Here is a 13342-nt window from a genome sequence, read left to right on the forward strand (position 1 = left end):
AGGTTAGGAGATGATGATCGGAGAGAAAAGGGTGCATTAGAGAAGGTAGAGAGAGCAGAGTCGAGAGAAAACCAGGTCAAGGGAGTGGCCATTGTAGCGAGTTTGAGAAGTAGTCGGCTGAGAGAAACCATAGGAGGAGGTTAGGGAGATAACAAAGGCAGCTGAAGTGACAGTGGGATTGTCATTAGGTATGTTAAAGTCTCCCAGTATGACAGTAGGTGTGTCAGAAGTGAGAAAGTGAGGGAGCCAAGTGGCAAAGTTGTCAAGAAATCAAGATGTAGGTCCAGGGGGATGATAGGTGACCATGACGTGGGGGGAAAAGAGACAGACTGCATGGACTCCGAGGGAAATGGGGTTATGACATGAAATGTACAGCATGAGGAAAGTAGTAGACCAACTCCTCCACTCTGTCTATTCCCTGGCCTGGGGGTGTGACTGAGGGATTGACCACAGGAGAGGGCAGCAGGAGAGGCCGTGTCTCAGGGGGTGAGCCAGGTTTCTGTAATGAGTAGAGAATTTAGAGAGTTGGAAATGAACAAGTCATGTATTGCAGTGAGTTTATTTCAGACAGATTGTGCGTTTCATAGTGCATTCCCCTATGGAACGTGCATTCCCCTTGCACCCTGCCATGGCAATGTGACATCACATTACCCCGCAGCGCTATTTGATGCTGCGTTGCCATGACAATGCGTCACTGGAAGCCAAGGTAAAGGAATTTAGATAGCCCTCCGCGGTCCCCCGGCATTTCATTTGAAAAGCTTGGGGGGAGCACGGGACCTCTGTAACCACATTGCCGCCACCCCCCCCCCCCCCCTTGGAAACTCTCGCGCACCCCTACCATTGAGCACAGGAAAAGGGAAGGAGAGGTATAATGGGGTGAGGGAGGGATTGGCAGTGTGTGTTGAGGAGACTTTGGGGCAGGGAGTGGGACATGAAAGGATTGGTATCTGGGTAGGGCCAGGATTGGGAGAGAGTAGGAAAAAAGAGTTAAAACATATATTTTTTTGGGGTGTGATGCAAGAGGCAGATGGAGTTGATAGCTGCAGAATAAGAGAGGTGACAGTAGAGAATGGGAAGTTAGGCAAGAGGGTTTATGGGTAAAAGTGTAGGAGGTAGAGGTAAGGTGCAAGTGAGAGCAGTTTCCAAGGCTGAGAGGTGGCTGAAGTGTACCCAGTTGGCCCATGTAGTGCACAAGCAGCATATGGTGTGTACCCTTTGCTGCTAGAAGCTGGGTGCATTAGGCCACGATTATTATGAGGCTGCCCATAGTGTGCACGAGCGCTGCTGAGCTACCCCGCGGGCGCTTTTTGAAAATACAAATCAATTTGTTTGTTTTTTTCGCGCAACAGACATGTCACGTGAACGGTTTAGACAATGAGGGCGAACCAGCCTGGTGACTGGTCCGCCACGCCTCCCCATCGCCTCCAGCCCCAGTGCATGTTTCGCGCGTGAGATCACGCGCTCCGTTGCGCGCCTGCTGCAACTATAATTGCAGCCTTAGGCAATGCAAGGGTGTTGTGAAAGGGGTTGCAGAGGGAATTGGAGGATGGGGTTGTCATGGGTGGGAGATGTGATGAGTGGATGAGGAGAAGTTTTGGACGAGGTAAAGTGCAATAGGTTAGGGGAAGGAGGGAGATTTTAATGGGGCAGGCATAAAAATGTTGCGTTAGTGTAGAGTAGTAGTGAGCTCACCAAAGCTGTCCAGTAATATCTTCACACAGATAAAGTTGCTGGAAGATCCAAACAGACTGAAGTCCACATCTTGTCTATCTCCTTTTTAACTTTTATACACACTTGTAAATGAACATTTACAAGTGTGCCCACTTTAAATGCAGTGCTTTCCCCATACTAGTTTCAAATTTAAACAGTCACTTAACTCTCCCAATAAAACTGCCTAATTGCTCATTATAAAGATAAAATCACACTAACACCCCAACCACTAACAATCCAGATTAAAAAGTTCTTTCAGGGAGGGGGGCTGATTCTTGATCGGAGTGTTTGTGAACCATAGTTTTATGAAAATTCTGATTTGCCAGTTTGTGTGGAGTATGTAGGGACTTGCTAGTCATGAGATCTAGTGCTTCTTCTCTGTGGATGTTCAATATCTGGCCTTGTTCCTAGATCACGTAACAAACATGGAACTGCCAATTCTACGTGTAAACGAGAAGGAAAAGTTCCTGATATGCCTAGCAATATGTAATCAGATCTTATTGACAGGTCATCAATTCATAGTATAGTGACAAATCACCTCAGATCCTGGTCAACACAAACGCCTTCTGAGGCCTCATTAACCTATCATGAAAATTAAAATAGATAGATTGATACTGCTAGAAGTGCGGCTGGAAGTTCCGAGCAGGGTTGCTCAATGAAGAAAGTGATCCCCACATCTTAATTAAAGGGAAGTATCCCCCACAAACTTCATAGTACCCCTGGGCAGTTACAGCAGTAGGATTTACTAATAATTAATCTAATCACTGTGCTGCCTCCTATTTTTTTTTTAATGTTTAATGTAGGAGGACATGTGCAGAGGTACATAATGGAGACTGTTTTAAGGTGAAATTAAAACAAGGCTTTATTGTGCCGGTCGCTTTAAACACAGCAAAAATATATGAAAATAAGCCAAACTAAAAACCTATCTCTGCTTTGGAGACTATCTGCACATGTAGCTCAGCCCTCTCTGACTGGGTTGGTTAGCTAAGCTATTTACCAGCCCCAAAATATAAACATATATACAGATATAAAAAAAAGAGAGAGAGCGCACGCCCCATAACATAAAACTGTGTATTTAATATTAAAAAGGGGAAGGGAAGGGGGGGTGGGGAAAGAAACACACTCACGAGTAAAATGATAATAAGGCAATTTGTGATAATATCACCACCATCCGGTTTCTTTGCTGCAAAACGTCTGTACTTGTGGGCTCCCTCATGGCTGCGTGTAGAGATCACAGCTCACCGGATGCCAGGGGTGCCGTTTGCCGACTAGAATCAGTCCACCGGAGTCCAGACAATCGCCTCTCCACTAAGAATGGCCGCCGTATGAATCCCACGCTGGATGTGGCCTCGTGCGCAGCGTCGTAGTGACGTAATCGCGCTATCAGAGTCCCTGACGGATTTCGTCACCACTGGGCGACTTTCAGTGGTGACGAAACGCGTCAGGGACTCTGATTCGACGCTGCGCACACGCACGAGGCCACATCCAGCGTGGGATTCATACGGCGGCCATTCTTAGTGGAGAGGCGATTGTCTGGACTCAGACGTTTTGCAGCAAAGAAACCGGATGGTGGTGATATTATCACAAATTGCCTTATTATCATTTTACTCTTGTGAGTGTGTTTCTTCCCCCCCCCTTCCCTTCCCCTTTTTAATATTAAATACACAGTTTTATGCTATGGGGCGTGCGCTCTCTCTCTTTTTTTGTTTCTAGATACCCCTGGATGTGGTTTATCCCATGTGAGAGCAGCCGGATACCCCTTTATCAGCATTATTTACCTATATTCATGGACTAACATCAAAAGGACTGGTTGGACTTTATATATTCTTCCTTTACACTTTTGCACTACACTATATTAAGTTTATTGTGTTACACTATATTGTTTATGGATATATATGTTGATTAGAATGTATGTATAGTATTCACAATATTTAGCTTTAAACACTTTAGTCACTATTTAGGTATATTTCACTCTTAGTTCTACTCTGGCGCTACAATCTTTGTTCTCATATATACAGATATATTACAGTTCCAAAAGAAAGTCTTATCTGTTCTCCTGAAGCTGTAGGGGAAGTCCTCTCTGCTCTCCTGGGTAAGCACCTTTGTGTGCTACAGCAATGTCTGTCCAGGTTTTGAGGTCTGGTCCCCTTGTCTTGCTATCAGCATACAGTCTAGTCCTTCTGCAGCTCAAGACAGCAGTTCCTCTGCTCAGTCTCCCCAATTGTGAGACTCAGGAATCTCTGCTCTGTCTCCTAGTTCAGCTCAGGTGTGAGCTAAGGAGTCTCTCTTCCTGTCTCAAAGGCAGGCTTTTTCTAACACCTCTAATCAGCCAGGTGCTGGTCAATTAACCAGCACACTGCTGGATTAGAGGCAAGTTTTCTGAACAGGGTAAGTCCCCTGTTACATTTAGGAATTAAACAATGGGGATTGTTGGTTAAGCTATGGATTCAATTTCAAGTGTAAATGTAATTGTAAAACAAATGCATGTGACATAAAACTATTCTCTTTTATTTTAGACCATCTGTCAAAAGACACCTAAATATTCTGCAAAGTATGAGGCATGCAAACGAGCATTGAAAGAAGTTAGCAAGGTAAGTTTATAAGATCTGTATTTTTTCAGTGCCTTTAGAATTATTTTACAATAAGCGTAGTATAGCGGCACCATTACCTCATGAGGTTTTTGTTGTCTCTTTTTCTGTTTCTTTTTGTGTTTAAATCTATCCCCATTTCCTTGCATTTAAGGCAATGTAATTATCTAAGCTGCCGACCGATCCATTCTCCCGTCATCGATCGGCGAAGGCCCTGCTTCTCCTGGCACGCAATATGGCTGCCATTTTCAAAAGGAAAAGTGCTGTGGCTTCCTAAATGGCTGCTATAACAAGCCAAGGAAGCTTTGTACATTAAGAATCATTAAAAAGGGCATACAGTGTGGAAAAAAAACCGCAGTACGTTTAATCTAATACACAACTGATTTATATAAAAAATAAAACACAATTTTTTTTTTTAATGAAATGCTGCTTTAAGGCATTAAGGTATATGTGTTGCCTCTTTAAATGCGACATTACTTTAAACTGCCAAACTCCGCAATGCTTTAAGCCCCTCCCCCCACCCCCCATGTTTAAAGCACAATTGGAAACTAACCCAGTTTAAAGAAATGTGTTTTTTTTTTTTTATAGCAGGGATCCAATAAAGCAATGACTGCCCTACTCCACTAACCTTTCTGCTACTCCCGTCTGTATTTGTTCTTGCACGCCTCCCTAGGCTTTCTGCACTTGTACTGTATGTCTGCTGCTCTTATCAATGTACTGTTTCTGACCAATGTTTACTAATGAAGATACAGTACAGCAGGAGTGGCCAACTCCAGTCAAGGGACACCAACTGGCTAGGTTTTAATGATATCCCTGCTTCAGCACAGGTGGCTCAATCGGTGGCTCAGTCTGAGCCACGTGCTGAAGCTGGGACCGATTGAGCCACCTTTGCCTGCTTAGAATTAAAAATTATATGCCCTACTTGAATTCAACATGTAATAATGAAATGAGCATTCAGACGATGTGGCAGTGCGTTGTTTCACCCTGTGAGATCTGTAGCATATTCTTTCTAAATGTGTGCTGCAAGGGAAAGTGACTTGAATACAAATCGTTTTGATAACGGGCAGGAGTTAGAGACCTAGATGTAATATGGACAGAACTTACACGGTTAATGTTCATGGCTGACTGTCTTGCTATATACTGTCAAGATCAATGAAGCTGAAGTTCGGTTAACACAAGTGTGAAAGTGACTGGGAATCTCATGCCCTTAAAAAGAGATTTTTCACTGTGGATTTACAGTCTTCTCTTTCTGCCCCAGAGCAGTATTTAAGTGCTGCGAGAATGTCAGAGGTGTTATTGCAAATTAAAGATTTCAGAAAACAAAGTTTATGTTTCGGAGGATCCAACAGAAGCCTAAAAGTAATGTGTGATTTGCTCAAATACTTTGCTGTGTTGTAGCGCTTGGGCACATACAGTATTTAGGCATGCTTAATAACTGCTTACTGCAATTTCAGTCTTGCAGTTCAGTGCTGCTCAGCTATACCAGTACATAAGGCTATTTTAATAATTACTGTATAAAGTTTATTTCTATGTAGTGCCATTATCAAAAACCCACCTATGTTTGCCCCCCCCCCAGTAGTTAAAGAATTACACCTCCAAAAAAAACGAATTTCAACAATGCTTGCATACAGACCTAGGGTGTGTCATTGGCCACTCTTGTATATTTCCATATACGTAACTAAAGAATCCTATGAACATATTTGATACAGCAATATGCTAAATTATCTCTCTGACCATTAACATGGGCTATATCTGCTACATCATATATAAAACTAAGAAATGTTGTTCAAACAGAATCTAATCCCAGTTCCATGCCAAGACCCCTTCCTAACATGAAGGTGCCACTAACGCACACACCGTCTTGGTTCTCCTATTGCGAGCCATGCCGAGAAAATGAAAAGTGTAATAGCATTGCTTTACTAAATAGCCAAATGTAACATATTTACATTTTAGTGTGAAAAATACAAGAGACGTGTTTTTGAACAGTTCTCTACTAGCAATGAGTATCAAAGCAACAATGCATGTGTATAGTGTTAAGCCGCAATATGTGCTTCATGAATTGGATAGCAATGATGAATTAAAGCTTCTCGCATGTTAAGACTGAACACCTCCTAAGGCATTGCGCATTCCTGTCTGTGTTACATTACATAGCTGCTGAAAGTCAAGTTTCTGTAAACTAGAAGGGTTTTAATATACTGAAGCCTGAAGGGTCATCGCTATACTGTATCGTACTTAGAAGTGATGAAATCATGCAGTGTTTCTATTTCAAAAAGTAATAGATCTTGACTAATTGACCATTCATGCGGCCGTGCAGGGTGCATTTAGATCTGAGCCTTTCCATAGAACCAAGTGTAAATTCCATCTAATGTATAGAAACTTGTAAGCGAAAACTTAAAATTTTTTTTCACTTGGACTATTTTTTTTTTTTTTTTGTCAATCTTTCAAAAGCTATGTGTTCACACTGTATTGGTCTCTAAAAAAAGTAATTAGAGTTTAGCCCAAAAAGAGCGGTCATCTGGTATTATGCAGTGTTCTATATTTGCACAAACAAAGCTGCATTAAAACTGTAACCTAATCAGAATATATTCTGTTCTGAAAGAAGGGGAAATATCAGAGAATATCAACTTCTGAAAACAAGCATGCCTTGCGTCAGGGGTGTGCAAACTGGGGGGATTGAGGGGAGATTTTGCTGGGGGGGCGCGGGCGGTTGCAGAGGCATTGAATTAAATGCTGGGGGATCGTGTGAGGACTCTGCAACACTCCACTAACCGGGATTCAGCCGGTTGTGTGACGCGTTGCCATGGCAATGCGGCGTCAAATGACGCCACGGGGACATGTGACGTGACATCCCACGCGTCAAATTACACCGTGGGTCATGTGACGTCACATGACCCTGCAGCGTCATTTGACGCGGATACAAGGTTGGGGGGGAGGCGCGAGAGCCGGGGAAGGGAAGACAGAGGGGCACAGCTTCAAAAGTTTGCGCTCCCCTACCTTACGTGGAGTATAAGATTTGCATAGAAAATCAAGATTGCTATGTTGATTTGAAGCAACAATACCCCCTACTCAAATTGTTTTTAATTTTTAAAAACCATTTTTTTAAATGTATTATTATTTACTTACTTAGAACCAGGGGAACTCCTGGAGGTAAACTGTGCTACTTTTAACTCTGAAGACCACCCGGTTCCTGAGAGACGTAACATTATAATTTTTAATGTGCAGATGTTTCCGTATGGCTTCTATTCAAGCCTCACTCTCATGGGCAAATAGGAAGCCGCCATGTCATCAGAGCACGACATGGCAGCTTCTTATTTGAAGAAGCCATTGGCCACCTTCGGTTTCTCTTTAATTTTTGCGGCATATAAAAAGGTAAATATCTCGGTAACTGAGGTCCCCGGAGTTAGGAATAGCACGGTTCTGCTCTAGGGGATTTCCCAGTTCTAATTATACAAAAAAAGAAATTCCTACTATGGGGGATTTCTGCTTTTTAGTGGCATTTTTATCTTTACCGCATATAACATTACCATTATTTGTCCTTAGTTGGTTCGTCTGTGCAATGAAGGAGCACGGAAAATGGAGAGGACAGAGATGATGGTGACAATTTATTCTCAACTGGAATTTAAAATTAAGGTACTGAATCAACATTTTATTTCATGCATTTGTTTATAGTAGCTTTATCACTCCATTGTGTTTAATTGGGTACATTCAACACAAAGGAGTTAGGTGCTCTTTTTTCACAGAACATTATTTTTCATATACGAATTTGTGAAGCTCGATCACTCTGCATGGTTTTGGAATCTTGTTAACCCGTGTGTGTGTGTGTGTGTGTGTGTGTGTGTGTGTGTGTGTGTGTGTGTGTGTGTGTGTGTGTGTGTGTGTGTGTGTGTAAAAAGATCAATATAAAACAAGACAAATGATGTCCCAAAGTGCTGCCAGAGTGTCTTAAGTCTCACACAAAGACCAAACTAAAATATAGTCGTTAGACTTAGGGCGCAACAGTGCAGACAAACAGTGGCTGGTAGTCACTGTGAATACAAACTATCTAAAAAGTTCCTGATAGGATGTGAGTGTAAAGTCCCCGTTCTGAATAATCCTGTAAATGATGAGAAGAGAAGCAATATGGTGAAGTCCTGTGAGATGAGGTTTATAATGCAAAAGACACATGACTACTTACATTGTAGCAGGTTAAAATAGACAGTGTGGGTGTTGGCCACCACACGGGCAATCGGAAAGGGAAATACCGGCGTCTCCCACTCCTCTCCGGTGCGTCTGTGTGATCTGCTCCACCTCAGTGGATGGATCACGCGATGTTTGCTATATATTGCAGTTGACAAATGGATCATATCACAAATGAAATATGGCTAGATCATGAATCTGGAGGGGAAATTGCTTTGAAGTCAGCTGACATACTGTTCCCTTGTGCGTGTTTTTGGAGAGACTTCCATGTGCACGCTTTTAGAGTTGCTCTAAGTGCGCGCGCACTCGTGGACTGGCCCTTCGCGAGTGTTTGTTTTTGGGCAGGGATACTGTTTGATAAGGATGCCAGCAAGATCTCCATTTGTGCTCATCCTTGTGTAACCCCTATTTTTTCTACTATTCCTCAAACCAGGGATGCGCAAACTGGGGGCACGCAAGATTTTTCAGGGGGGGTGCGGCGGTTGCAGAGGCCCCCCTGGCATTTAAATTCTGAGGATCACGTGAGGCCTCTGCAAACCCTTTTTCCCCCACCCCTTTTCCCCCCACCCCTTTCTCCCCCACCCCTTTCTCCCCCACCCCTTTCTCCCCACTGCAATGCGTCCCCATGGTAACACGGCATCATCAGTGAGCGGTCACATGATCATAAGGGCCAGAGGGACTGGTGCCGCACCCCCTTTGGCACTCAAAGGGTTGAAAACAAAGGTAGAAAACACAAGGTAAAGCGATCTCTTTGGAGTAGAGCAGGGTTTTTCAACGGGGGTTCCTAGGAACCTTTGGTTGCCCGGGCATCCCTAAAGGGATCCCTGCAATTTTCAGGTCATTTGAAAATTGTACCAAATACAGAAGAATTTACAATACATCTGATCTCAGACGTGCTATTAGAGAGGGTTGGGGTTCCTTATGTAGCAGGGTACCCTCCCTTGCGTCCTCCCTGGCAGTAGTCCCATCGCGTGGGAGGGTTTAGTGAGCTGTGTCGGCCATGTTGTGTTTGGCGCAGCCACGTACATTGGAACTGTGTGTAAGGCAGTGGCCATCTTGAGGTTGGTGCTGCAGGAAGAGTAGGTCCTGTCGTTTCTAGGTAGCTAGTCAAGCCCCTGGACTAGGCCAGACCCGTTCCCCTGTAGGCGCCAGCTAGTTCCTACACCGTAGTGGAGTGTTGTAGGGCTGGCTAATAGTAAGGGACTTGCCCCTTAGTGTGCGGACAATTCAGTGGAGCAAACAGAACCACGGCGAAGGATTCCCCAGGCCTGGTGGAACGACCGCGCGGTGCTACCGGACGTAAGGCGATACAGAGATTGTGTCGGAGGCCCTGCATCGTGGGATCACGGATGCGGCCTGTCTGAATATACCCTGGTGTACCCGAATACCCAGGAAGGTACTCGCGTGAACCAACATCACACTGGGAGGGTAGCGCTGCCCTTACATCTATTTCTGGGAGGGACTGTTCTGATGGACATTGGGTTTCCGGTGCCCAGGGCACTCTCAGTACTTTGAGGGACCATAGTAAATAGTGTTGCATATACTTTGTGTGGATTGTGGTTATTGGAGGCATACCATATAGGTATACCGGTTCCCGTGAGGGGCTTTCCTGCCAACGCAGGGATCCTCATCGGTGGAGGTGCTGCACCAGCCACCACAGGCTCCCCAAGCACATAGGATTAGGCCTCTTGTAAGCCTTACAGGTTAGAACCATAATACCCGTTTTTGCCATATTTCCCTGTGGAGGAGGGAAGGGGTGTTACATTTACAATGCATCTGATCTCAGACGCGTTATTAGAGAGAGTTGGGGTTCCCTAGAATGTCACAATATAATGATAGGGTTCTTTAACCAATATTGAACATTTTTACAATATTACGATATAAAGGATATACTGATCAAATCGCTATATGGCCCAACTATAGCCCTACGTGCTGCACTTTCTCTTTTTTCTGTACAGTTAAATGGTATTACTAATCTAATTCTGTCTAAGCTGTTACTTTTTCTGTCAACAACATTAATGTTTAGCTTTTCATATCGGTAGGAATGCAAAGACAAACACTGCTCAATGCATCTCAGTTGGGCAACGCATAGGTCTAGCTGCTTTCCCTTTCCATTGTAATCTATACTTTATCACTAAAGCAGTCCGTATCTTTTTACACAACACAGAAAGCGCCTATTGTGTCAACACTAGTGCAAATATTCTTAGAAGGAACGGTCCGATTCCTTTAATGGTGCACGCCTGGGGAGACATGCGTTTAAAAAAAAAAAAGGTTTGAAGCAACGGGTCTCCGGAGTTGCACTGCATTGATTTTAGCTTTGGGGTGGTTCACAAAATATTTGTCTCCGTAGTGGGTACCGGTATCTCTACGCAGTTTAAATGTCCCGCGTCATGTGGGCCAATAGGGAGCCGGAAGGGATGACATAACGGCTTCCTATTAGCCTGCAGAATGTGGGACATTTAAAGCCACCCTTTCGATAGCCCCGACTAGCTTCTTCTGTGCTGCTAACGGCACCCCCCCAGTAAGTATCTCGGGCAGCAAGGGGTCCCCGGAGCTGAAAACAATGCGGTTTAGCTCTGGGGACCCCCTGCTTCAAACTGTTTAAAAAAATTTAAAAAAAAGAAGAAAAATTGCACAAAAAAGTGTTGCCAGGAGGGTCTCTTTTAACAGGAGTAAAAATTGGCCAATGTTAATGAACACTATGTCCTACCCAACTGTTTTTCAACAGGGGTTCCTTGGGCATCCCTAAAGAGTTCCCTGCAATTAGCAGGTCATTTGAAAATTGTAACAAATACAGAAGAATTTACATGCATCTGATCTCAGGCGCTCTATTAGAGGGATGGACCGTTCCTTACAATGCATCTGATCTCAGACGCGCTATTAGAGAGGGTTGGGGATCCTCAGAATTGTACAATATAATTATAAGGTTCCTTAACCAAAAAAAGGTTAAAAAAACAGTCCTACACCTTTTGAAATTACATTTGGTGGTTCATCGCTTGAATTGTCTGACCAACTGCATTAAATTTCGACTGCAGCTAGCTATAACTTTTTTGTATTAATTTATGTGCAATACTTCTGGTCTGGGCGGTTAGAGGAATGTTGAGGTATGATTGCAAGCGATGATCATGAAACTATGCTCGGCAGCAAATAATTTCCAAATCTTTTGCTATGACTTATGTTTATAGCAATTATTATTGTTTCCCACTAATGTTGCAGTAATGTGTCAACTTTATCCCCAAAACTCCAGACACTTTACATGGTATTTTGACATGATCTGTCTACACATACACACTATTATACACAGAAAATCCGGTATTACTAACAATGGCATATAGATATATTGCACACACAAAGTTGAATTCGTAATTAGAGAATCGGGCTTTAGTAGGAGAAAGGATACTGAAAATAAGAAGTGACAGTAATAGGTTTAGCTTGTACCTTTTTGTTCCATTATTTATACTTGTTGATAAGATCTTACATCATTTTCTCCACACCTACTGTGTGTATGTATGACCTGCCTTCATTTATCTGCCTCTCCTTTGACATTCTTTCCTTTCGTGGATCTCAAGTCTACTAAATTCAGTCTAAAACACGCAGAGTTACGCCACCTGGAGACATTTTGCTGCCAGACGCGCTATTAGAGAGGGTTGGGGTTCCTTACATTGTATCTGACCTCAGACACGCTATTTTAGAGGGTTGGGGGTCCTTGCAATGTATTTGATCTCAGAAGCGTGATTGGAGAGATTCCTCAGAATGTTTTGTAAACAATACGGTGAAACAATTAGGCGCTCCTACACATTCAAATCGTGACGTGTTATATTCAAGTGACAATATTATATTACAGTGACATTTGTGTAGAAGTTGTGACTTTATAAAATAGATCATGTGTCAAGTGCACAGTGAAAAAATATATATATGATTGCAACTCCCTGTTCAGACCCACTGGTAGGGACTGTCCTTGTTGGTCCTTGCGGATTCAAAAGGTCTTCAAACATTCAGGTGGAGCATGGGAAAATGCAAAAAGAAAAAAAGGAGAAAACCCAACAAAGTGCAGATGCTTTAAATTCAGTGACTTAATATTGTATCTTGGCTCTGGTCTGAGGGGCTAACACTCCGCTTTTCACTTCCACACGCTTCGTCACTCCTGAGTGTTAGCCCCTCAGACACTCTCAGAAGCAAGACGCGTTACCCAGCTGTAAGTCCGCAACCGGGTGTGAAGGTGGTATTACCGGAAGTGACGTATCGGGACCCAGGGAGTCGCCGGTGCAGCTGGATCAGGATCCGCTGGAGAGGCGCCGGGGAGCCCAGGGGAATGGTCAGCACAGCTGGGGAACCAGCACCGGTATCAACCACACACAAGGAAGTGGTGGCGGTGACATAATTGTGACGTCAAGCACCATTACACTTATTGTGTTGCATGCCTTTTAATACTGCACTAAATGTTAGTGCGTTTCTTTTTTTTTTTTTAATTATAAAAACATATATTTTCAATCGGCGCAATGGTACCTTTTTACGGCGATCAACTCCTTGATACTCCGAAGAACAGATTGCCACGGTTGTGATGTGCCCTAAATAACCTGCCACCTAGTGAGTAGTCACCATATAGATACGATATTAAGTCATTGGATTTAAAGCACCTGCACTTAGTTGTGTTTTCTCTCTTTGCATTTTCCCATGCTCCCCCTGGATTTTTGAAGAAGTTCCTCAGAATGTCACACTAATTATAGGTTTCCTTAACCAAAACAAGTTTAAAAAAACCCACTGCGGTAGACTAATAAAGCAGGAAATTATCAAACATTCACCACCGTGATCACATATTACAAGTCTAATTTTGGTAAATAGTTCATAATTTGTATATTTTTGACCTC

General features: G+C 43.4%; 1 protein-coding gene across 2 annotated transcripts in view; it reads left to right on the forward strand.

The window, feature by feature from the left end:
• ARHGEF26 (Rho guanine nucleotide exchange factor 26) overlaps positions 1-13342 on the forward strand; it is a 77214-nt gene that overhangs the window by 39664 nt on the left and 24208 nt on the right. For both annotated transcript variants that reach the window (XM_075570506.1, XM_075570507.1), the window contains 2 exons: positions 4227-4301; positions 7839-7928. In XM_075570506.1, the coding sequence (XP_075426621.1) occupies positions 4227-4301; positions 7839-7928 (165 nt within the window). The remainder of the gene's footprint in view (positions 1-4226; positions 4302-7838; positions 7929-13342) is intronic.

Source organism: Ascaphus truei, chromosome 14, assembly GCF_040206685.1.
Source record: "Ascaphus truei isolate aAscTru1 chromosome 14, aAscTru1.hap1, whole genome shotgun sequence".
Taxonomy (NCBI): domain Eukaryota; kingdom Metazoa; phylum Chordata; class Amphibia; order Anura; family Ascaphidae; genus Ascaphus; species Ascaphus truei.